The 27,222-nt window shown below is 41.0% G+C and overlaps 1 protein-coding gene across 4 annotated transcripts; it reads left to right on the top strand.

Annotated features, from left to right (window-relative positions):
- LOC764375 lies at positions 1-26,899 on the top strand. 4 transcript variants are annotated; one of them, XM_030977878.1, is made up of 12 exons: positions 4-314; positions 3,277-3,351; positions 4,060-4,331; positions 5,031-5,277; positions 6,054-6,197; positions 7,696-7,758; positions 9,194-9,259; positions 10,921-11,094; positions 12,440-12,496; positions 15,047-15,121; positions 15,802-25,384; positions 26,118-26,899. In XM_030977878.1, the coding sequence occupies exons 2-12, from the start codon at positions 3,327-3,329 to the stop codon at positions 26,125-26,127; spliced, it is 10,716 nt and encodes a 3,571-aa protein (XP_030833738.1). In that variant the 5' UTR covers positions 4-314; positions 3,277-3,326; the 3' UTR covers positions 26,128-26,899. The 4 variants fall into 4 exon arrangements, with proteins under 4 accessions (XP_030833739.1, XP_030833737.1, XP_030833736.1 ...); XM_030977876.1 differs by lacking the exon at positions 26,118-26,899 and having other exon boundaries at positions 3-314; positions 15,802-25,521; XM_030977879.1 differs by lacking the exons at positions 6,054-6,197; positions 26,118-26,899 and having other exon boundaries at positions 1-314; positions 15,802-25,521.
- Positions 26,900-27,222: the final 323 nt, after the last annotated feature.

Here is a 27,222-nt window from a genome sequence, read left to right as displayed (position 1 = left end):
AGAGATCGACACAGCCACAGCTCAAGGCGAGCCCAGAACGATAAAAGCGCATGCGCATGTCATTCAAGACTCGATGATTGGCTTGCTTTTTCTTCCGCAGCGCAGCATCAGTGCTATATTTATACGTACCTCTGTACATTAACTACGTACGTATCGAGAACGGGAGTGAACGCGTGCAATCCGAAATGGACATCTCATTTTTGTACTGAAAATTTCGGATTTTACAATTGTCAAAATCTTCCCGGAATTGTATCGTTGGCATGTACATTTTCTTTCCCCGATGTCGTGATATAAAATAATTTTTCGTATAGCCGGTAAGTATTAGAATTTAAATGGACATTTTTGGGTGTTGGCCATGTGAGATTCAATTTGTCGTCTATTTCTGTGTATGGTATGCGATTGAACATTGTAACCCGTGTACAGACAGCGTGTGTGAAGTCCGACGATATAGCTTTTGTGTATGGCACAATATGTGTGTGTGCTATAGAGGCTTCGTCTAGTTTGTGTGGAGAGCTAATTTGGCATGCATGCATTCTCGCACTATCTTGCTCGCTGTAGCTGCATGTGCATGGTGTAGATCAATACATGATGCTGTGTATTGTGAGTCGTGTGAAGTGCATGCAAGCTTGGGGGCCTAGGCGATGGCCTGCCCTTGACTAATTTTTCATGACTTGTGTTGTTTTAGAAATGTGGGCCGAGCGCCTTGATTGAATGGACGATGGACAGGGGACAGGGTTTAAACTTAATGGCCTAATTGGCATGAGTCAACTAAACGTGTCAATGTCTGGGTCTGGGAAAAAAAATGATAAAAGAGATAATGATGGCCAATGACCAGATGACATGCAATAGTACGTAAAGTTGAACATTACCAACACCAGGATCTCGGCCATGAGGAAGTTTTTTTTTTTTTTTGGGGGGGGGGGGGGGGGGGGTATATACTGTACTCCTTTCACGATCAGTTTCTCTCATTTACTCAACCCTCCAAAATTCTACCTAAAATTCAATTACATGTAGGCCTATGCATATTTCCCTTTGATAATTGGAGTACACAATTATGGTCAAATGTCCCGGCCTTTGTGGGCCTTCTGACAACTGTTCAGGTTTGCTGGACCGACATTGCTGATCTCATTAGCTGTCGGTCTAGTGGACTGAGTATCTCATGGACATTGGTCTTGTGTGCCTTCGATCTCATGGATATTAGTCTAATGGGCTGCCGGTCTCATGGGCTGCGGTCTTATGGGCTGTCGGTCTCATGGGCTGTCGGTCTCTTGGGCTATCTATCTCATGGGTATCAGTTTAGTTGGCTATTGTTCTCAATGTGCTGCGGTCTTGTTGGCTGTCGGTCTCGTAGGCTGTCGACCTTGTAGGTTGTCGGTCTTAAAGGCTGTTGATCTTATGGGTATAGGTCTAGTGGACTGCCGATCTCGTTGGCTTTTGGTCTCATAGGCTGTTGATCTAGTTGGCTGTCGGACTCATAGGCTGTCGGTCTCGTAGGTTGTCGGTCTCAAAGGCTGTTGATCTCATGGGTATCTGTCTAGTGGGCTGCCGATCTCATTGGCTATTGGTCATAGGCTGTCGGTCTTATAGGCTGTTGAACTCATAGGCTGTCGGTCTCATAGGCTGTTGAACTCATAGGCTGTCGGTCTCATGGGTATCAGTCTTGGAAGCTGTTGGTCGGGTATACTGTTAATCTCATGGGCTAGCTGCTGCTTTCGTGGACTGCAGCCTCAGAAATTACCCAGGTGACCTCTGCAATTCTCACAAGAATATGCTAGCTGCTTGCGAAATCATCAATCATTATTGAGATTAAGGAAAACTGCCGATCTGCATGCAGCTGCAATAGTGGGCTCTGTTTGAATGTGCACTCATTACATGTATGTCAGAGAAATGTTACCGAAATGCATTTACGAGCAGAAAGATAGAGCCCTAATATCTGCACTAACTATACCTGCCCATAATTGTGTGCATTACCAGTTTGGATAGGGAAAACAAATGCAGATAGCAGCCATGCAAAGGAAATTAGGAATTCTCTATACCGGTAAATTGCTATGGTAGCTTCAGAACTATTTTTTTGTAGTCAACATGTAGGTTTTTGGTTTTTATTTGATTGAAAAATGTAGCTAGCTATTATCCCCCCCCCCCCCATAAAAAGAACACTTTAATTAATTCTTAAATATTTCTTGTTTTTATCTGTAATATGTCTTTATAAAGCACCTTTGAATTGAGCAGAGTCTACTAGATTGTTCTCCAGTTTTTAGATCTTTCAATCTTGAAGGCATCGTTTAACAATGTTAAATCTGAGATGCATGGCCCTACGTGTTATCTGTATCTGAGTAAAAGTTACCGGATCCCTTTAAAGGGAGTGGGTCATCTATTTCCATGTGCACGACAAGGTCATATTTCGCTGACACCAGACTTGGTGGAAATACCATGTACAAGTTTCAAAACGCAAACATGAAACCCTGAAAAAGATGCGTTTTGTATCGTGATTCTACAAAATCATGGGCGCTAAAAATGGATTGAAACGCAACAGAGATCTCAATCATGATTCTATAACGCAGGGAAAAAAAATACTGCTATAATGTCATTATCATGGCCTGCTTCCGGTTTGACCGACAGTTGACCTTGAACAAATTCAGGAGGCACCAGGCAACGTTGACCTATACTTTGAGGGGTGTATGAATCGCGACTTTGTATCTATCCGAACATCGTATAAACGATGTTCACACAGGGAAGATTTTCTTTAATGATGTTTAAAACTGTAGAGTTAAACATCTTTAAACTAATCAGCTCTAGAAATGATGAATTTTAGCTGTGTGTGAAAAGGCTGTGTATCTGTCAATGGCAGTAACGGCCTTTCTTGCAGGCAGCAAAAAAATCTACAATACTGTATTACAGTTCCATGTACATGTATGGTGCTGTGATGTGTACAACGTCAATACTCAGTCTGTTGAGTCTGATAGTAGTTCAAACCCTGCTTTATTAGTGGTTACGACTACCTAGTTAAAACTGATGAGGGGGTTTCTGGTTTTCCTCGCACAGTACATTGTATATAATGTACTGTACATGTACCTTTGTACATACATACCTTGAAAGTTTGAATATTCCTCATCAGGGAAATATTGTTGAGTAGAAAATAGGTTGTACAGTTAAACTAGGAAATGTTTGTGAATGAGATAAGTATAAAACTAATAAAAGACATGTGATTTTATGATATACGGTATGTCAAGCTATTAAAATTGTCTAATACACCCTATGTTCTATTCTCTGTTGTAGATCTATGCGAACTTACAACTCTTGAGAAATCGGTGTGAATTTGTGCAATCATGGACAAGGACAAAGAGAAACAAGGTAAAATTAATTGTCTGTCAGCAAATTCTTACTCTTGTGTTCCCTTTACTTTCCTGCTTGTGTGTCTTGCAATTGTACGTGAAGTGAACTGTTGTGATTGATAAAAGTTCTTAATTTGTAGTATGATGGTCTGTCTGAACATTTAAGTAGTTTGCTGCAAACTGAAAAGTTTGTTACTTAGTGGTCGTCATAAAACGAAACACAGATTCAGCTTGGTATAGTAGATAATTGATATTGAATGACTGACAGAACCAAAAGAATCTGTTCTAATCCAGGATTTGTTTGATACAGACTGTTAAACACATGTAGAGCATTAGATACTCTGAAGACCAAGAGGCATATATATGGTCCTTGAATTGGAAAGGAAAGAAGATCAGTGTCAACCACATTTGTGTGAATGACTGAATACCAATAGTTATCAGGTGTAGAAAACATGATTGTACTGATGTTAAATTCAAGTCAAGTCCGGGAGCTTCATTTTAGTATAAAAATATTCTGGCAATAATCATAGGCATTTCTATAGCCCCGTCTATCTAGAAATTCTATTCTGAGGCGCACTAATTATTACCTCCGCTTTAGCCTAGCAGCCATTACAGACTTCAGCATTTCAAGGAATTAATTCCTGCCAGGTACCCATTTACCGCACCTCACCTCACCTGGATACTGGCAAGGTATATGACTAGTTCATGTTCACCATTTTCTTTTTAGGCGTTTCGATCAGTGCCTACCTAATCCCAGAGGTGGTGAAGACCAAGCCAAAGGTCACATCCAATGTTGAGGATACCCCTGCACCCGATGGTACTCCAGACCGAGCCACCAAGACGCTGCCTGAAGGGCTGGGGATTCGTGCCTCCGGCATCCCTGCCGCTGGCCTAGGGGTCTGGGCAGAGAGAGACCTTGAAGAAGGGACTCGCTTCGGGCCGTACGAAGGAGTCGAGGTGGACAAGATTGCAGGCTACAAAAGTGGATATGCATGGGAGGTAAGTCTATTGATTGATCCACATTCATTACTTACCCTCGCAAGAAATATTTGCAAATGTCGTTTCGTGGTTCAGGGGGGGGGGGGGGGGGGCGTTTCACAAAACTTGTCATCAGTGACAAATGACAGTTTTTGTTATAAGCTACTAAAATCCTTGCTTCTGATTGGTTATCAACAGTTTTGTCACTGATTTTTGTCATTGAAAAAAGGCTTTGTGAAACGGGTCCCAGATGTATGACAATTTTTATGCTGTGAAATAAGTGAATCAGAATTCACACTTCAAAAAAAATTTACAAAAATTGTTGCCCTGAAACATTTAATATTTGTTCAGACATTGTTTTGTTGACTTGAGTATGTGAGTGGTGTAAGGTTTTGCAGAGTGACCAAGGTCTAGACGATGTGGACAAGTCAAGGTGGCGCAAGACTTACGACTCCCTTGTTGCCCTGTACCTTTTTGTCTTCTATGAATTTTGTTTCTTGTCGTCCATTTTGTAGCCACTCTCCGATGATTTCTTGAACGTCTTTGCTATTTTTATCCCAGATTAGTAATGATGGAGGCCAAGGAGAGCTCATCCATTGCATGGATGCTGAGGATGAGACTAAGAGCAAATTTTTGTGTTCTATGAATTCCATTTCTTGTCGTCCATTTTGTAGCCTCTCTCCGATGATTTCTTGAACATCTTTGTTATTCTTATCCCAGATTCGTAGTGATGGAGGCCAAGGAGAACTCATCCATTGTGTGGATGCTGAGGATGAGACCAAGAGCAACTGGATGCGCTACGTCAACTGTGCCTGCAAGGAGTCGGAACAGAACTTGAGGTCGTACCAGGATGGTGAAGATATCTTCTACATAGCTTACAAACCTATCAAGGCTGGCACTGAACTCTTGACCTTCTACGGAGAGGAGTACGGCAGGAAGCTGGGCGTTGAGACGGAACCTTCGACAGGTAAACAAACAAACAAATAATGTTTAATTTTTGTACAAATACAGTACAGTCAAACCTGTCTACAGCGGCCGCTCAAGGGAAACACAAAAAGTGGTCTTTGTAGACAGGTTCCTTTAGTACATGTTTCAATGGGACACCATTTTCAAGGAAAACAAAAAATGTGGTCCCTGTAGACAGTGGTCTTTGTAGACAGGTGGTCACTAAAGCAGGTTTGACTGTATTACCACTTTCTCAAAAACCCATTTTGGTGATGTATGAAACACAGACTGATATATCAAACTTTGTTTGCGGGATACAGCCACCACAGCTAGTGATGTGCCCTGAGAATAACTTTCCAGATTGTTATTCTTTTCCTCCTTTTCTCTGTATAGTAGTTTAATGTTTCGTTGTGGAACTACGCAATATAAGTTTTCTAATGATTCATATCCTGAGGTGGCATTTCAGGGGGCTGTTTCACAAAGATCCTAAGTAGGACTTAATTCCAAGTTGGACTTCAAAATTATGGAGAGCCATTTGAAGCCTTAAAATAACATATATTCAGAAGCAGAAATTCAAGTATTTTAGACTTTTCATAAATTCCACATCAAGAACATCTAATCTCCTTGATAATAGAAAATGAGAATGATTTTAATTAACATCGTATGCTTTGTAAAATAACTTTTACAAAATACTTTCACAGATGCTAACGGCTTTCCATAAGTTTTAAGTCCAACTTAGAGATAAGTTCAACTTAGGATCTTTGTGAAACACCCCCTGGTTTGTATTTTCCTCTGCAGTTGCCACAGGAGACACTCACCTCTGTAACATCTGCGGCCAACTTCTTACATCAGTAGAGTTCCTGACTCGTCATCTGAAGTATGTTCACCAGAGTCGTTACGGAATTCCCTCGACGTACAACATGAATGCTGATGTTTCTGATTGTAAGTACAGTCAAACCTGTCTATTAAAGACGGGTGTTTACCCAATAACAGGTGTTGTCAATCACCAGGGTTAGCCTTCAGTTTTATGACCATTAGATCTTATGTAATGCTTTGCTTTTCCGTCACCCGAAGACTCTCAAGTATTCTCCGTATTAGGGGGGAATTCTTGACTGGCCAATGGGTTTGCTGTGTGCAGATTTGTACTCCCATTAATGGTATTCCCACCAAGTCTGGTGTCAGCAAATTATGGCCTTCTGCACATGGAAACTGACGAGTGACTCCCTTTAAGGCCACCCAAGGGAAACAGAAAAAAGTGGCAACTGAAGACGGGTGTTCTCTCTAGACTGGTTCTACAACACACATTTCTTTCTTGAGGGCAGCAATATACCTGGCCACAGGTGATCTTTATAGAGAGGTTGCCGGCTCTGACCTACACTGTTGGCCCACTCTACGTACCGCTCTAATGCCTCAGTCACACCTTTGCGTATTTGGCTTGTGTATTGCTGCATATTTATGGCAAGCCGTTTTAACATTTATTCCTATTTCTCGATATCAAGAAATGATTTTCTGTTGTAAAGCAATGGTAATTCTTGATATCAAGAATTTGATTTCTTGATATCAAGAAATAGGAATATATGTTAAAACGGCTTGCCATGAATGCAATACGCAAACCAAATACACAAAGGTGTGACTGAGGCAATACTCTGATATGATAGACCGTTAGTGTTGTGTAAGGTCGAACTTGCAAGAGATGGTTACAGTACCTGTTTATACATTAATGATTTTAAGGCCCTTAGTGTTACAGGATGCCTCCATAGATTGTCAGTTCCCTCTCATGAAGCAGCTATTGTAGTAAAGTGAACCGCAGGCCTGGGGCCTTATATATATTTAACAGATATCATTTATTTGTAGTCCGGTACATTGTTGTTCCTTCTCCCCCCCCCCCCCCTCCCCCAATCCCCTGCATCCTCCCGTACTCACCTATAAATACTCGCTTGTCTCACCCTCAGCCTTTTCACACACAGCTAAAATTCATCGTATCTAGAGCTGATTAGTTTAAAACTGTTCAACTCAACAGTACTAAACAGCTTTAAAGAAAATTTTCCCTGTGTGAACATCGTTTATACGATGTTTGGATAGATACGAAGTCGCGATTCATACGCCGTTCAAAGCAGGCTGTAGATACGAAGCCTGTATCAAGAGAGCTTGACATTTTGTGTGTGAACGGTTATACGTGTTTAAACTGGATGGAGCGTGCGCTTTGATATGACCTGACCTTCAATGCGCAATGGCACTACTGCCCATTTTAAGAGCAGTAGGTAATCACAAAACGATTAACGATCGCACCAAAATTTCTGTGTGTGAATGAGGTCGTATGTAAAGCTGATTAGCACTTTAAACTAATGAGCTTTAAAGAATTTTACTTGTGTGTGAAAAGGCTCCCTTTAACATTTGTTTTCTTTCTCCTTCCTTTCCTGCTTGATCACTCATGCATTAGATATGAAATCAGTGAAGCAAGGCAAGGACCTACTGGAGAAAGCAGTGAGCCAAACAGACACAAGTAAGTATGTCGTAATTGTAAGCTCTGCCACAGTCACATCAGGATATTGCACAGAGTAAATAGAACGGGGGGGGGGGGGGGGGGGGGGGGGGTGTGTTTTATAAAGCTGTTCGTAAAGTTACCCATGACTTTACTAACCACTTGTATATGAAGTGCCAGATAGGATGCCCAAAGTTTTTTCTGATATTTTGAATAACCTCAATTTATTATGGCAAAAAATATACTTTGTATTAAAAATGTTTGTTATCATGAGAATGTTAATCTACATCTGCACACTTCAACTTTAATTGATGTATTTAATAATGATTGAGCATCCCAATTGGCTTTTGATATACAAGTCGTTCGTAAAGTCATGCATAACTTTACAAAAAGCTTTATGAAACACCCCCTGTTTACTAACATATTCAAGTTTATGGATGTTTCTTTACTGTGGAACAAGTGGCGAGTTAATCCGTTAACCTGTTTTTAATGAATGAACTACAATCATCATCATCATAATAGGCATTTTATAGCGCCGTCTACCTAGACAATTCCAATATAACCCGGCTTTAGCCTAGCTGCCATTACATTGCTCTACCCTTTCAAGGAATTAATCCCTGCCAGGTTCCCCTTTACCTCGCCTGGGTCGAGTGTGGCAAATGTAGATTAATGCCTTGCCGAATTTCAGGTCAAGTGCTTAAACCACTCGATTACGACACTTCTAGAATACTGGAATCCAGTCTGCATACATTACTTGTTGCTATGTCAGGCAAGCTTTCATATTGTTAAGATCAACCTTTGTTTAAAAGGTATGCATTAACCCTTACTGTACTGGGGGGGGGCCTGGGAGGCCCCCCCTCGACATTTTCGGAGATTGCGCTGCAACCGCTTGGAATTTTGAATTGTCGTTTCATGACTTTTTTCCCTCAAGTCTTACGCACATTTTGATACCATTTTCGTCAAAATCAGATATAGCTGTAAGGTGTTACATAACAATTAGTATGCGCATGTCATCAAAAAAAAAAAAAAAAAAATGAAAATCGCATCAAAAATTGCATAAATTATCATTATTAATTACATTAAAATAACTCTTTTGTGTTAGAAAAGAAGTTTCATATGAATAATGAGTTTCAACATTCAAAACGTGGAGTTTGACACGTTTTCGGTAAAATGCATAAAATTAGCGCATTTTGCATAATTAATTAGGCTAACGACAAAAATTTGCATATTCGGAAAAAACTAATTATACCATCTTGTTCCTTACGTAAATATCTACAAACATGCAAATTTTCGTGTTCATCGGACAATCGACGGCCGAGATCATAGGGGGGGGGCCTCCAGGCCCCCCCCCCCAGTCAGTGGGTGCTCAAAATAGCCCAGTACAGTAAGGGTTAAGATGAATATTTTGCCATACTACATGTATTTTTGGTTTACTTATTTATCCATCCTTTCTCAGGTCCTAAGACGTCAGCGAAGAAAGCTGCAATTAGAAAGTCTAGACTCGGTTCTGCAATACAGAGAGGTCAGTCATTTATTTTTGTATAGATATTAATTAAGTTTTTAAAAGCATATAAAGGATGCTTATTTTTGTTGAAATTATTTTATTAGTACATGTAGTGACTAATGTAATGATAGCACACCTATACTCATTGCGAAATTTGATATGTACCGATTTGTACAAGGAGCATCTTGACGACACCAGGGGGTGTTTCACAAAGAACCTAAGTAGAACTTAACTCTTTAGACTTAAAAATTATGGAGAGCCATTTGTAGCCTTAAAATGAAATATATTCAAAAGCAGAAATTGAAGTATGTTAGAATTTTAATAAATTCCACATCAAGAACATGACATCTCCTTGATACTAGAAAATATGAATGATTTGAATCAACATTTTGTGCCATTTTAAATACCTTTTACAAAATATTTTCCTACATGCTAACGCCTTTCCATAATTGTTAAGTCCAACTTAGAATCAAGTTCTACTTAGGATCTTTGTGAAACACCCCCCAGTACTTGTGTCATAAAAGCATCATGCAGCAATATTTCACTTCCATTACTGTCTGTCCAGCACCTTATCAGTTACAGAAATATTACATTGTACAGGTATTATTGTTTGTTTCAATGTTCAAGGGAGGGGGGGGGGGGGGGTCGAGACATGAAAAATCTACAGATTACTTTCATCACAGAGAGAGAGGGGGGGGGGGGGTGAGACATGAAATAATCTATAGAGTACCTTCATCAGACAGAAAGAAAGAGGGGGGGGGGGAGACATGAAAAAACTACAGAGTACTTTCATCAGAGAGAGGGGGATGAGACACATGAAATAATCTACAGAGTACCTTCATCAGACAAAGGGGGGGGGGGAGGGATTTTTAGCTACCTTTATTTACCTCCTGCAGTTATCAAGTCTACCAGACCCTCGAAGGTTCCGTTTTCTCCTACAAAAGAATCTAAAGACCTGACTTAAGTTTTAGTTTCAGTACATTTTTAGAAATGGTAATTTTATTTACCTCCTGCAGCTATTAAGTCTACCAGACCCTCAAAGAATCTGTGCTCTCCTTCGAAAGAATCTAAAGACCTGACTTAAGTTTTAGTTTCAGTACATTTTTAGAAATGATAATTTTATTTTAATACCTCCTGCAGCAATCAAGTCTACCAGACCCTCGAAGGCTCTGTGTACTCCTACGAAAGAATTTAAAGACCTGACTTAAGTTTTAGTTTTATTATATTTTTAGAGATGGAACTTTCATTTACTTTCTGCAGCTATCAGTGAAAAAAATACACGGGGGCTCGGGGCGAATTAGCCCCCGAAATGCCTAAAAGAGCCCCTGTAAATTTGCGTAGAGTTCAATGCAAAACAAATTTTAGAATGTTATTTTCATGCATGCAAGGTTGAAAAGTAGCCCCCGAAAAATAATTATTATTTTTTTCCCTGGCAGCTATCAAGTCTACCAGACCCTCGAAGGCTCCAAGTACTCCTAAGAAAGGATCTAAAGATCTGACTTAAGTTTTAGTTGAGTACATTTTTAGAAATGATAATTTTATTTTAATACCTCCTGCAGCTATCAAGTCTACCAGACCCTCGAAGGCTCCGTGTTCTCCTATGAAAGAATCTAAAGACCTGACTTAAGTTTCAGTTTTATTATATTTTTAGAGATGGTACTTTCATTTACTTTCTGCAGCTATCAAGTCTACCAGACCCTCGAAGGCTCCGAGTACTCCTAAGAAAGGATCTGAAGACCTGGTCCTACTGGACAATGAGGATGATGATATCAGATTGACCGGTAGCACCAGTAAGCATTCCTGGTCCCTGAAAGCCGATTCTGATGATGAACTAGCAGATACAGCTGTACCAGGTACGAACACCTGTAGTTATACATGTACTTATAATGGTTTTTTAAAACACTACCATGGTGTACATAAGTCTTTGGAGAATTCTCAAAGCATCTCATGCACAGAATCAGGTACTAGCATGAAGGTCTGTTGGGTGGTATGAGTTAAATACTTATGTCGTTGCTTTATGTTCTAATCCCCGTTTATGTGGTAAATATATCCATTAGATGTTAGACAGTTCAGACTTTAAATTTTGTGATTTACCACACAGCATGCATCATTCTTCATTTCATATAACGTAATACCAGAAACTTTTATGTGCTGTATTCCTTAAGATATTTGTTGCTGTGGAAACAGCTGACATTAAACATATATAAAAGTTTCTGATTTTGCAGTATATGCATATTCAAGACCTCCTTTGTGTCATATCATTCGGCTTTCATGTTTTGTTTTTCTTCCATTGGGTGTACACAGTGTTCAGTGCATGCAAACACTTGCTTAATAGAAAGGGAAAATATACTGTACACATATACGTGTATATATACACTATATCATAGTTTGATTAGATTCACATGTAGCCAATTTTATCAATTCACAGTCATTTTATTTATCAGTTGCAAGAAAACACAGTCCTGCCCTTAAACAGCAAATAGACTTTTGCATAAGAACGTAAGAAGCATAGATTATTGGCATGTCTAGTTTCTTCTAACTCGGTGCATATTTTTAGCGATACTTTGTATAACCTGATTGCTTGTGATGATGGGGATTTGTGTGTTCGGACGCTTTACAAAAATAAACCTGATTCTTTTGCCTTTGAATTTCACAAAAAAATATGCATCAAATAGCACTAACCATGACAAATATTATTCTTTTATGATACTGTCTAATCATTAAAAGATTGATGAAATATTGCATGTAAAATTCTTCAAATTTGCCATTTTAAATCAACTGTCTGGACACTCAACCTGTCCGAACACACATTCCCGAAGTCACATAGGAGGTTTGTCGACAAACCAAGGTTTATGTGCGTCATATGACGCGTTTCGACGCGTTTCAAACCAAGGTTTTTCCACAAACCTCCTTTGTGAATTTGGGCCATAATGTCTTGGTATACAATTTCTAGCCCAAAATGCTTGGTAGCATGGTTTTCTCTCTGCTGGGTCCTAAGATTTATGAAATATTGCATGTGAACTTCTACAAACTTCTTCAAATTGCTGTTTTAAATCCACTGTCTGGACACCCAACCTGTCCGGACACACAATGTCTTGGTATACAATTCCTAGCCCGCACTGCTTGGTAGCATGGTTTTCTCTTTGCTGGCTGGGTCCTAATGCAGTGTTCTCTCTTCTGTGTTCTTTCTTGGTTCAGACCCTGTGGTGTGCACGGTGTATGAAGATGTACAAGATTGGGCAGAGGGGTTAATAGGTGAGATATGTCAGAAAGCATGTGATACTCTCATTAACACTTTGAATACTAAACCAACAATTTTGTAAAGGGTTGATGACAATCAAAGAAATGCCCCTGAATAATTTTGGTGGAAGGGTTTGTAGATACAATATTGGGCAGAGGGGTTAATAGGTGAGATACATGTATGTCTGAAAGCATGTGATACTCTCATTAACTCATTCAATACTAAATCAACAATTTTTTGTAAAGGGTTGATAACAATCAAAGAAATGCCCCTGAATAATTTTGGTGGAAGGGTTTGTAGATACAATATTGGGCAGAGGGGTTAATAGGTGAGATACATGTATGTCTAAAAGCATGTGATACTCTCATCAACTCATTCAATACTAAATCAACAATTTTTTGTAAAGGGTTGATTACAATCAAAGAAATGCCCCTGAATAATTTTGGTGGAAGGGTTTGTAGATACAATATTGGGCAGAGGGGTTAATACATTGTAGGTGAGATACATGTATGTCTGAAAGCATGTGATACTCTCATTAACTCATTCAATACTAAATCAACAATTTTTTGTAAAGGGTTGATCACAATCAAAGAAATGCCCCTGAATAATTTTGGTGGAAGGGTTTGTAGATACAATATTGGGCAGAGGGGTTAATAGGTGAGATACATGTATGTCTGAAAGCATGTGATACTCTCATTAACTCATTCAATACTAAACCAACAATTTTTGTAAAGGGTTGATGACAATCAAAGAAAATGCCTCTGGATGATTTAGAGGTTGTGCAGGGACCTGTTTCACAAAGCCTTTTTTCAATGACAAATGACAAAAATCAGTGACAAATTTGCTGATAACCAATCAGAAGCAAGGATTTCAGTAGCTTATAACAAAAATTGTCTTTGTCACTGATGACAAGTTCTGTGAAATGCCCCCAGGAATTTGATGGAAGGGTTCGTAGATGAGGCATATTTGAATGCATGCATTTACCAATTTTTTTTCTTGGAATACCAAAATTATAATGATATATAAGGGTTGGCAGCAATGGAGGAAATGCCTCTGAAGATATGTATGTCCATTGATTTCATTGATTTAAAGGTTTAGAGGTAAGACATTCCAGGATGCATTAGTAGTCCTAATTATCTTTTTGAAAATTGTATTCAAATACTTTTTTGGAAGGTCTGAAAAGAAATTAGATGCTACCCAGAGGCTGTATAACAAACTATAAGATTTCTCAAGATATGGTAGATGTTCAGTATTGAGCCAAAGCTTAACAAGTAAGATATTCCAGTATGAATGTTTGACTACTTTAAAGGGGTTATGTAAAATGTGGAGTGAGTAACTTTTTCTCAAGAGCTGTTAGACATTCTAGGGAATATCCAGGATGCATTTGATGCCATGAATTTTTGTTTTAATGCCAAACAACTCATTTCACCTAAAACACAACTCCTGTGGTTTTTCAACCAATTAAACCATTTTGATAGGTTACAGAAAGCTATGTAGGACAATAAACATGGTCAGTCACTTCAGGTCATATCACCTCAGCACAAAATATAATTTTGAATCATATTTCTGCCTTATGTTTGCATGATTTCTTGTGTACTTTGTGATACATCATATATGCTGTATAATGAACGTAGCTGTTACCATTGCTTGCTTTATATGCATTATTTTATGCTCATTGGCATGCTCATTCATCTTAGACTCTTATGTAACTGAAGATTGTATAATCTGAAGTATCAGAACTTCGATCAGACAAAACCTGATGTGTTAAAACTGGACAATATTTGGTAGTGTACTGGACACCACATACCTTGGACATAGATGCCCGCACTACATTTGAACCATTGGTGTAACATTGTAGATGAAGCACAACTCTTGCATTTCACTATTCCATGCATGCACTGCAATTTACCAAGTAATATAACACATTTTCAGAGTGAGAGAATAAACTTACATGTAGGAGATGTATGTTCCAGAAAAATGACACCTTAGACCTGATGGAGAACATTTCATAAATTTATCTGTTGCTTCTTCATCTTTAGGTGTTTTAAAAGGGCAAAGTTGAATTAGCCTACATATGCCTTCCTTAAGGTGTCATGGTCGAGTGGATACGTCGCTGGACGGTGCAAACTATACCAGACTGAATTGAATAAGTACCAGCTTACACCGATATAGTGACCTTTCAATAAATCAGTCCATCATTACTGCTTTGAATTTACAAGAAAATCTATCCTTGTGTTTTGGTACAGGTACAATAGGATAACCTTTATAATTTCATCACATTAACAACTACTATGGTTGATAAAAGTTCAACCATGAACATTTCTTAAAGGCACACTGTCCTACTTGTAGCTACTTGCTCCCTCTATATAGAAAACTTCCCAAATTGGTGCCTGTTGGTCCCCCATGATCCTCTTTTTCTTATGTTAAATGATAGCTGAGTTAATGAGATAGCCACCTGTCACAGTGACCTTGTTGGCTCGCTGTGTGGTCTAATCCCTTCTAGCTGCAGTAGTAACGCCTACCTTTAAACATGAAAGGATACATCATTTTTGTTTATCTTACAGATCTTGATGAAGGTAAAGATGTAGATGAGATGAAAGCAAGCAGAGATAAGCTGTCACCAGAACAGGATGAAAGTGGTGAGCAAAAAGATGTGTTCTCTAATTTTGCCTTTTCTGCAAAGTACAGCAAATTATGCAACATTAAAGCCCCACTGCACTAGTTTGGCCAGGAGGGATTAGACCTCCCTGAATAGTCACTGACAGGTGGTTATCTCATCAAATAAGCTCTCAATTAACATAAGAAAAAGGAGATCATGGGGATCATTGGTCACCGATTAGGCATTGTTTGCTATATAGAGGGCGCAAGTAGCTATAAGTAGTGCAGTGGTATTGATTATTGACTGGGTTTCTATACGAATCTGAAAGTATTGGGCGCAAGCTGTTTGAAAGGCTGTTCTGAGGTTTATTGCCTTGTATCGGCCAGTATTGACTTAATTTGTGAGTGTTCCTTTACCCATAAAGGAAATTATTAGAGCAGCTCATATTGTTTTAAGATATCTCTTGAAAGCTAATGGATTCATGTAACTCTAGGAAAGTGTCAAGTTTCAAGATGCAAACTTATCCTGTTCAAATCTTACAACTACCATTGAAAACACATGTATAAAAAGAACTACTATTACCAAACATACTATGTTTATATTTTATCAAAGCATCATCCTTATTATACAAATTGTATCACATTTTATCTGTATAATTAACATTTTTTTCCTTTGCTTCCTTCCCCCCCCCCCCCCCCCCCCCAAAAAAAAAAAAATCAGAACTTGACTGGCATCTGTGTCATGAATGTGGACAGCTCTTTGATGAGGAGGAATATCTGGAGATCCATGTTGCTGCTCGTCACAACAATGGAGGTAAAGATGTCGCTGATAAAAAGACGACACCCTCCACAGAAGCTACTACCGATGGTAAGGCTTCCTCAAAGTCTGAAGACCCAATGACAAAGAAGATTAGCAATGCAGAAGGGAAGAAGATGACCGTTCTCTTGGGGATAAAGAAAAGCGTGAAGCCAGCAACGGGAGGGACTGCAAAAGAGCACAGCAGTGATGTTGGTGCCAGGAGTGATAACATATTTGACAAGTTTGGACCGATCCTTGGAAAAAGGACAACCTCAAAGGCTGAAGAACGATCTGTTATTGCGAAAGCTGATGTAGTAGAGATAACCAGGGTTGAGAACGCCGATGACGACAAAGCAAAGGATGGACCAGTGCAAGTAGACCGTGAAAGGACACAAGGGTCTGTTGACAAGGATCTTCCAGTGCATTCTTCAAGAGATGAAGTGGAGTCTTCAGATAAAATCATGGACAAAGCTGATCAGATAACTATCAATGGACATGACCACCCAACTACAAATGCAGGTCTCCTTGCAATGGGAGATGAGACGTCAGGCCAGCTGGCTGATGTTAATGAAGTAGGAACTGATCAACGTGACCCTATTTCAACTGTGGGTGATTTTATCCAGGTAGACGACACTGCATATGCTGACCAAGCCCAAGTTGGTTCTCATTATGCCCTGGATGGGGATTTCATCCCTGCTGCCAATGTAAACATTGAGAAAGAGATAGTGGAGATCATACCCGGTGATGAGGATCAAGGTGAAAGTACAGTCAACTCCTTGGCCAGTAGGAAAATTGAAGATGGAATGTCCCAACAGGTATGGAGGCAAAATATCTGCAGCATCTGCAAAAAGGCGTGTCACAACAGGCAGGCTCTTGAAGAACACCAGAAGACACATACATTGTTTCAGTGTGTAACATGCTTTGTGTCGTTCATTAATGAGGATAGTCTTAGGCAACATGAGGTAGATCACAAAGAAAGGCCCTTCTTCTGTGGTACTTGTGGAAAGACATACAAAAGTCAGTCCAGCTTAAAAGAACACGAATACAGCCATACTGGCCATCGGCCATTTGTGTGTCCATACTGTCCAAAGGGCTTTATGCGCAATAAGAAACTGAAAGTCCACATCAAGAGAAATCATAAGAAATTGATCCGTGCCGCTCAGAAGCCTCATCCCCCTCCTTTGGTTCTGCCACAGAACAACCAGTTTGAGAATTCTACTTCTGTGTCTGATGTGGACAATTACATCTGCAAGTTTTGTAGCTTTGAGTTCTTTGATAGGGATGAGTTCAGAGAGCATGAAGCAAACTGTGTTAAGGCACATGCTACAATGACAAGTAGTGACCAAAGGGAGGGCGAGTTCAAATGTGAAACATGCAACAGAAGTTATCCTTCTAAAAAGATGCTAGAACGCCACTCTAAAGTTCATCAAATCTGGGGAACTGCGTCAAGTATATCAGCCAGCTCTGCTGCTTCTTCTCTTCGGGATAGTGATAGCATTGACGACATCTCTGTAGAGGCTGGGACATTCCCTGATGAGGTTAGGCCTCCTCGACCCTTCAAATGCCAACTCTGTGAGTCAACATTCCTTGAGGAATCTCACTTGCAAATTCATGTAGAGATTCATAGTATGGATGGACCTTGGGCCTGTGTTGTCTGTAAGAGGAAGCTTAAGCAGAGGGCACACCTCTTGGAGCACATATATGTTCACTGGGGATACAAACCATATGTTTGCCTGTATTGTCCTATGGACTTTAAGAGAGCCTATGAGGCAGAGAGACATATGATCTCACACAAACAACAGCAGAGGGAAACAGTAAAGCATGGACGGATTGGAGCAACAAGCAAGAATGGTGATGTTAACAATGCTGGCGAAGTTGATGAATCCACAGGGTCCATTCTCCAAGTTTTGTTAACAAAGCCGCAAACTCGTAATGAGTCACTTGTCTCAACAGTACATAACCCAAGTGATGACTTCGCAAGTGATGACTTCGCAGGTGAGGATGTGGGTGAAGCGTTCAAGAACTTGGGTGACTCGTCCCTAGCCCCACAGTCTGTTACTCCTCTGAGATGTCCTGATGATGGCAAAAACAGACCTTTTGCTTGTGAATTATGTGACAGAGCATTTACTGCCAAGTCTTCACTGAGGGAACATCTCTTCTTACACTTTGGGAAGCCGTATCCCTGTGACTTTTGTGAAAGACAGTTTACAAGGAAAGCCTACCTGATCAGCCATATGAAAGAAGTGCACCCCGAAGCAGATACCTCTGCCATTGAGGACAGTGTTCTAGATGCAAAATACGAAGAGATTATCAACAAGGCTCTTGAAAGGAATCAGTCCATGGACCAGAAGAAAATCTCTCAGCCTGATATGATTATTGAACCAATCTCAGACAGGCCATACGTCTGCAAAGTTTGTGGTAAAAGTTTTGAGTTCTCTGCCACTCTCAAGAAGCACATGCAAGCCCACGTCAAGCTGAAACCGCTCCTCTGTGACTTTTGTGAGAGGAGGTTCGTAAGACAGAGCTATCTAGATGACCATATCAAAACTCAACATCCACCAGGATTGAGATCCAAAGACCCTAACAAGCCCTTCAAGTGTGAGATCTGTGACCTTACCTTTTCCAAGCGATCTTATCTCAAGGATCATCGCTACAGACACAAGCTCAAGAAGCCATTCCCTTGCAGTTTTTGCACCAAGAGCTTCCGTCGGAGATGTCTCCTGCTAATGCATACCTCTCGCCATCATCCTAATGAGCATCGGCAGATGGTACCCAACCAACCAAAAGCAGCATCTGCTTCTCATTCACCAGGATACGCACCAAACACTCTGAAGATCAAGCTGCCTTTCCAAAAACAGAAATCTGCAGCTTCTCTTGATTCGAGCCTGAAAAGAGACCCTCTAATGTGCCATGAGTGTGGTACCACTTTCTCATCTGTTGCCAATGTCAGGAGACACTTGCGTATCCACAGCGGGGAGCGTCCATTCACTTGTAAATTTTGCTCATGGTCGTTCAACCGCAAGGAGGTGTGGAAAGGCCACATGAAGAAGAAACATGCAGAAGAACTGCGGGCAGCAAAAAACCGAGCAAACCCTAACCTTGGCAGAATCAAGACAGAAGGCTTCAACTGTGACAAGTGTGGAGGAACATTCAAGAGTTCTTATGCTTTGTCTGTACACTTGAAGCAACACAGTCAGGGTTCTAGTTCTCGTCCATTTAAGTGTTCGTTATGTGATCTAGCCTTCATTCGACAGTCTGATCGTACCAAGCATTTGAAGTTTGTCCATGGTCTTGACCAAGCTGATATCGACGCCAGTGCTTTGGGCAAAAAGGAAATCAAAATGGAACCTAATACGACACCACTCCATAGCACACCACAGACTGTGACGCTTCCTAATGAATTGCATGTGTGCCACAGATGTGGGGCACGTTTCGATTCATTTTGGGGTCTGGAGAGCCATTCAAGAGTTCACGAAAAGCACTCAAGATTTCCCCGTCCATATAAATGCGTTGAATGTTGGGCTGCATTCAAAGGACTTTCCAACCACACACGCCATATGAGGGTTCATACTCCAGAATACATTGCGGAGACAAAGATGCTCCTGAATGAAATGCCTGGCAGGAAGTCAAGAGTTCAAACATCCACAACTTCTCCGCCGAATCTCACTGTGGAACCAACAGACAAAGGACCGTTTCTAAGTGGGAAAGAAGCAAGGCGCCACGTGTGTCCCAAGTGTGGTACTAGCTACAAGTATGCAAGGAACCTGAAAAAACACATCCCTCGCCATATCAAGTCCAGCGATCGCCCCTTCCAGTGTAAAGTCTGTGGGATTTATGCAAAGACCAAAACTAGTATCGCCAAGCATGGTCAGATTCACGGTCCCCAAGCAGCTACATCTACCTCCACTAGTACAGTTTCCTATGACTGCGTAAAGTGTGGGAATGCTTTCACTACCAAGCAGGAGCTGCTGAAACATCTGGCATCTCATACCCAGTCCATATCTTTTAAGTCAATGTTCAGATGCAAGTACTGCAGTGCCGGTTTCAAGCACAGGGGATCCCTTACAATACACGAACGCTCCCATTCCAAGTTGAACTTTGGTTTTATGCGGGGGACGGGCCATGCTGTGAACGCAACAGAGATTTTCCGGAATGGCGATAAGCAGGTGTTCGTTATAAAAGGCTTGCAGTGTCCGGTGTGTGAGAAAACATTCACAAGACGCTCCGGTGTCAGCAATCACAAGAAAGTTCACCCAGACGTAGAGTTTGTATGGGAGGAAGAGCTAATGGGTTCTGTAGATATGACTTCAGATAGGCCTTATCAGTGTCGCATCTGCCTCATGAGATTCATGAGGAGATCGGGCCTATCTAATCACATGCACTCTCACCGTATCAAAGTGGGTAAAAGCAACCCCTCGCCGTCTAAGACCTATACTAAAACAGAAAGCGACGGTTTCCTTCTAAGTACAGATAATGAAGGGGTGACATCAAATGCAGAGGAAAGACCCTTCTCTTGTGAGCAGTGTTTGTGCACTTTCAAAACCAAAGGTTCACTGACGACACATACCAAAGTGCATAGCCATGATAGACAGGATGAGCGGAATCATGTCTGTGACATCTGTCAGTGCAGGTTTATTAGTTCTACAAACTTGAAGAAGCATCAGAAAGTCCATACAGGTCAGCCAGGGACTCCAGTACGGACCGACCCTGTTACGATGTATTCTCAACTAGAAAATGCAGAGAGTATAGATATCAAGACCAAGAGGCCCTTCCGATGTCGATTGTGTGGTGATACATTCAAAGCCAAGCACCTCCTAGATGATCATATTCAGGTTCATAGCGTTTCACCAAGACAGTCCGCAGTTAGACAAAAGGAACAAAGTGGACTGGCTGCACACTTAACTGAAAGTAGTGGGGAAGCCTTAATAAGAATGTCCGATAGACCCTTTCCATGCCCAATTTGCGGTGACAGGTTCCGACTGAGGACTACCAAATACAAGCACATCCGTCTCCACAAACAGAGTGCAGGCAAACCCTTCAAGTGTGTTGAATGCGGCCTTGGCTTCTATTCTGTTGGTAACATGACGAAGCATTTGAGACGAGCCCATCGCAGATTTTCAAACAATGTAGGAGACGAACCGGTCGCAGAGATGTTGAACAGCCTGAAGGTTACCCCTGAGCCGGTATCCCAGTCAGTCAGGTCTCCAATCAGGTCTCCTTGTAGACCCTCCAAGATGAGACCATTTGCCTGCAAGTATTGTGGAGATACATTCACCATGAGATGCAACATGAACAGGCATCGGAAACGACATGAAACGGGAGACAACTTGCCGTTTCGTTGTTCACACTGTGGGTTCGGATTCAAGAGCACCAAAGAAAGGACAAAGCATATAATGCGTGTTCACAATGAAGATCCTAAAGACAATGTGACGCCTGATTTTAGGAAACCAATACGCACAGGACTGAAAACCTACAAATGTCCCATCTGTGAGGATAACTTCAGTGATTCTTCAGGAATCTACAAACACTTGCGTGTTCATGCTAAGAGTGCAAATAAACCTTACAAATGTGACGTTTGCAAGATTGGATACAATACAATGGTTGGTCTGTCTAGACATCGTGGTCGAGTTAAACACTTTGGCAGTGCTCCTGGCAACGAAGGTTTAGCAAGTTCATCCAAACAACTGCCACCAAGAGACATTAAACCAGATCTAATTTCCCTGCAGGCTAGCTTAGGAAAGAATATGCATAAATGCCATTACTGTCCTGCTACTTACAAGGATCGATCCTCTGTCTGGAGACATGAGAGAGTTCACAAGCTTGGTGTATCCAATACAAGACCATTTTCTTGTAAAACCTGTGGATTTGCCTGCTACTCCAAAACACACTTGGAAAGGCATGTACAGATGCACCGCAGAGCTCCTGGATTCATTCATCCAGATTTGCAGTCAAGGAAAAAGTCGACCTCGGACCGCTGCAAGAGATGTGGGTTGTCATTCCGTACAAAGAGCCTCTACCTTGTACACATGAAGAGATGCTCAAGAACCTCGACATTTGTATGTAAAATCTGCTCTGTTCCTTTCAGCAATCAAATCATGCTCACCAAGCACGTACGCCAGGATCACGGTGGTCTTCAGAGGGACGTCATCAACCTAGGTGGTAGGAGGATCATCAGAGAGACTGGACATGACAAGAAGTTCTGCTGTGACCAGTGTGACCAAAGGTACAAAAGACCTAGTGAACTTGAGAAGCACTTGCGACGCCATGCCCTTGGCTTCATCAGGCCACAAGAAGGATTCACTCCCTCAGTCATCAAGCAAGAAGAGGATGTGGAAGTGAATGTGGAAACAATGGAAGAGAGTTATGAAGAGAATCTTCCATTAAGAGACGACGCAGAGCAAACAAATGAATTGTCTGAAGTCGAGGTGCCGTCTACTAGTACAAGTAGTTGGAATATGACAGCAGGTCGAATACCAGTTCACAATAGAACAAACAAGTCGGATAGGGCACGACCATTTGTATGTCAAACCTGTGGATTTGCCTTTATGACTGTCATCCATCTGCGCAAGCATACACGTCTTCACAAGGTAGCACACACAAAGCCGTTTGTTTGCAAAATTTGCACGCTGGGTTACACAAGACTTTTGGACTACCACAGGCACTGCAATGTAGTTCATCCTTGGGGGAAGGGGAAAGGTCATCAGGATGGGGTCAGATGTCCTCGTTGTAAGGAGAAATTTGAAAATAAAAGCGACTTGGTAGAGCACCTGGAAAAACAATCCTGTAAGTTTGTTGATGACCTTCCAGAAGTTGAGACGAATCTGCAAGGTGGAGATGGAACCGAAGAGATGAATACAGCATCTGCTGCTGTAGAGGGTGTTGAAGGTGAAGAGAGTGCTGCTACTACTGCTGCTGCTACTAGGCAAGGTTTTAGTAATAAACATCTAGTGTGTCCCATATGCAGCTATCAATTCCTTGCCAGACCTCATCTCGAAACACATATGAAAAATCATGACAACTGGGAAAACCAGCCCTTCAGATGTGAGCGCTGTCAAATTGGTTACAGTACTAAGCAACATTTGAGCAAGCATGTAAACATGAACATTCAATGTATCAAGCTGGCCAGGGAAAAGGAAAGGAAGAAAAAACTAGATGAGCAAAACAATACTATGACTACCAGTAGTACAGAGTTTAATGCAGAACTAGGAGAGATGGCACAACCTCAGATGTCACGAAGTGGAAAGCTGAAACGACATATCTGTCAGTACTGTAAGAAAGGATTTGTCAAAAGAGGACAGTTACGCTTCCATTTGGAGCTTCACAAGCCATCCCCTGATCGACCACATGTATGTGCCAAGTGCGGTATGGGCTACAAGACTCTCTCAAACTATGCCAAGCACATGAAATGGGAACATTCCAGGCCCACCACTTCTCAGGAGAAATTGACGGCAGCTATATTCATGTGTCGGGACTGTGGGTATTCAGTCACCAAGAAGTCCCTGTTGGAAGAGCACACCCGCTTTGGGTGTCCCAAAAAGAAGGAGAATCCTGCCACAGAAGCACCGCAAGCCTGTCCAGTCTGTGGTAATTACTTCAACTCGGCCGGTATGCTTTGCATTCATATTCATGAACATATATACCACAAGCTGTTCATCTGCAGTCAGTGTCCTCTAAGATTCGCCAACCCAGAGGAGCGAGAGAAACATGAGCTAAACCACCCAGACTGGAATAATATGTTGCTGCAGTTATTGTCATCGGAGTTCAACCACAGGCTCAATCATCCAGAAGACGGGCAAACTATAAGAGTGAAGACAGAGCCCGGTCTGGAAGAAGACGCTATAGCTCCATATGTTGCTGAGAAAGTGCTACAGCAGGGACCATCTACTGGAGTCCTGGTGGTCAAGCCAGAGCCTGTGGATGAGCCAGAGTACAATTATGATCTAGGATCTCTTCAGGATAGTGCCCTTGGAGATTATCAAGCCCTGCTTCCTGACACTTCAGACAGCGTCTTGCCGAGTATTTTTCAGCAAACCAGAAGACCAGAAGGACAATCTTCATCGGCTAGTAGACTGGAGAAAATAGTGTCAAATCTTGCAGCTCAAAAACCATCATCTACAGACTGGTCAAAGACGTCTCCTGGTATCTTTTCTGGATCTAGTTTAAGTTCTCAAAGAAGACCCAGTGTAGAGAAAAGGCCCAGTACATCTACAGTTGTCTCAACACCAGTTTCCAGTGTCTCTACATCAGTTTCAACTGTCTCAACATCAGCTTCAGGTGTGAATGCAATGCCAGATTCAGAGACACTGGCAAAACAAGTGGCAGAGGTTTTACCAAGCTCCAGTCCAGCGGCATCTGTCAAGCCTTCACCTAATGTTGTTTCCAAGAAATCTATGGAGCAAAAGGCAACTCCAAAACAGAAACTGTTCCGTTGCAGATATTGCCCATCTGCATTCAGGCTTAAAGGACTCTGCATGGCTCATGAGCGTCAATCACACAGGAAGATATACTCGAAGGCATCTGATAACAGCAAAAGACCTCTGAAGGATATCAGCAAGATGTCTGTCTGTGACATTTGCAATGCTGTGTTTGAGCAGCAGTCAAGTCTATCAAGGCATATGCTTTTCAAGCATGGGGTTCCTCTTAAACCTAAAGAACCTGCAGGAGATGATACCATTCAAAGAGCTCACGGGCGTGCAGGTAGAGCTGAAGTACACTATATTGCTGATGATGGCAATGTAAGTGAAGGTCCATTTATAACCAACATAACAAGCCAAGGAAATTTGCATAATGAAGCTGTCCAACATGAACAACCATCGTTGTTGCAGCAACGTCTGGAGGCTCCACTCTCGCCCTCGTTGGTACGACCGTCCTCTTCTGGTCAGCCAATGTCTCATCTAGAATCCCTATTGACTGGAAGATCTTCATCACCTGTAAACCAGTCATCCCTTCTTTCAGCGGGTGAGCTGGATTACAGACCTTACAAATGTGATAAATGCAACTTTGCCTTCACCCAGCGCCACCATCTTGTCCGACACATCAAGAGGGACTCCTGTGCCTTTCATGTCCTGGGGCGCAAGGCTGCTGCCCAACTCAAGGGTGGGGACGTAGGTAGCAAACCAACATCCACGAATGTCCACGGTATGAAGATCAAGGTCGCAGAGAAGAAGCATAAATGTAAAAAGTGTTCCAAAGCTTTCTGGAAACGCATCAGATTAGAGAACCACATGCGGGTGCATCACGGAGAAGGCCTCTTTCAATGTCAATTCTGTGCTAAGGAATTCAGGTTAAGGGTGGATTGCGCAGACCATGAAGATTCTTGCCCATTCGGTCCTGGGGCAATGGATGATCTGGACCTTAACGGAGGAGACTTGGGCTATGAACAGGGGGTGGACTTTGGCCAGACTGAGGATCAAGATTTTGGGCCTGATGCAGAGCTAGAACCTGATGTAGAGCTAGAACGGGCCCAAGAACAAGCGTTTGTTGAAGATCAGAATGATAACTTAGGGTATGAGAATTCTAACCATCTTAGTGATTCCTTAGTTGATGGTATCGAGGACGATCGAGAATGGATGGGGATTCAAATCAAACAAGAACCTCTTGATTAGTAATTCCAATTTGTATCCCCCCCCCCCCCCCCCCCCCCCCCCCCAAAAAAAAAAAATGAAGAAGGAAAAGAATTACATCCAAAGCAGGATACAGGTTTGCATTGTTTTTGCATTCTTTGTCTCCTTTTTGATGCAGTCAGCAAAATGTGACCAAAAGACAATATTTTTGTTTTCTCCCTGAAATCAAGTTAAAAATGCCAAACTTTAGTTTTTATATGTCTTTTCTTGTGGAGCTTTTACACAGAAATTTAAAAGATGGAAGAAAACAGAGCTGTATGTGATATTGTATGTTTTTTAACATAGATTTGACTCCTTTCTGGATCTGAGCAGACGATATGTTGCACACAATTTTGAAGATTTTATTTGACTGTAATAAAGCGATTAAGAAATTTTTCAGAGGAATACCACCCATGACTGAACAATTTAGACAAAGTAGGAATAGATTTATCTTGTTTAGATTAAGTAAAATGTGGTCAGTGTTTTATAAACCACATTTCTGGAAAATGACAATTTACTGTCAACTGGTTGTGTTCACGCCCTTCTGTGTGGCATGCTATGATACAATCATTCTAGAAGAAACCAAATTTGGCCTACAGACTGCAAGCACGATCATAATGCTAATTTCTTTTTCAGTTTCTGCTAGTGCAATGCATTTCATGTCATCATCTATCACCATTTGAGAAGCTGCAACTGATCTGAAAAAAGAACCAAACTAATCAACTCTTTTATGAATATGGACAAGTTTATACTACCCTGCTGTTTAGGTCCAGTTTGGATGGAAAAATTATGCCTATTGAAAAATAATGTATTATCATGTTTATGTGTTTCATGATTATAAAAGTTTGTCTGGTTTGTACAAATAATACATGAAGATCATTTTTAATTCAATTTTCTTTGTGTTTTTCGATGAGCATATATCTGACTGTAATACGGTGCTTTTGCCATTTCGTAGTAAAGGGTGAATGTGTTGAATTATTCTAGTACATTTTTGTACTGGCACATGCTTACTAGAGTTAATAGGGTTTTCTTGGTCCTGTTTTTGTCTTCTTTAATCTAATTCCAAACGCACGTTCACCCTGTTTTAGAGTGAATTTCAAATAACTAAAAGTATGTATGGAACAAGTAGGCAAATGTTGACAAATAATAAACAAATTTTGTCAGTGTTTTCTGAAGTTTTACCTCTAATTTGCAATAACATGTACTACATTTCCTGATATTTACAATAATTTTTGTTCAGCTTATAATTAATTTCATGATAGCTTGCAATGTTCATGAATCACAATTTTGCCTATACTCTGAATATGATAATGATAAATTAATGGCTCTATGGCCACTTTCCAACACTAATCACATTTTTGAAGATAAACCCAGCACTGTATTTTACCATGACCATATACAGTCAAACCTGCTTTAGTGACCACCTGTCTACAAAGACCACCTGTCTACAAAGGCCACATTTGTTGCTTCCCTTGAAAATGGTTTCTCATTGAATCATGTACTGAAGAAACCTGTCTACAAAGACCACCTGTCTACAAAGACCACCTGTCTACAAAGGCCACTTTTTGTGTTTCCCTTGGGCGGTCGCTATAGACAGGTTTGACTGTACAATCAAATTTGTACCCCTGTATTTTTGTTATGACTGAAAGGATTGTGCATTGTTATATTAATTCTGTAAAAATTGGAACTCTCCAGCATTTTCTGAAATTCAGTACCTTGGAGGAGTGAGTTTGTACATTTT

The sequence above is a fragment of the Strongylocentrotus purpuratus genome, unplaced genomic scaffold (genome assembly GCF_000002235.5).
Source record: "Strongylocentrotus purpuratus isolate Spur 01 unplaced genomic scaffold, Spur_5.0 spur5_scaffold_1, whole genome shotgun sequence".
Taxonomy (NCBI): domain Eukaryota; kingdom Metazoa; phylum Echinodermata; class Echinoidea; order Camarodonta; family Strongylocentrotidae; genus Strongylocentrotus; species Strongylocentrotus purpuratus.
This window is presented reverse-complemented; position numbering and strand designations above follow the sequence as displayed.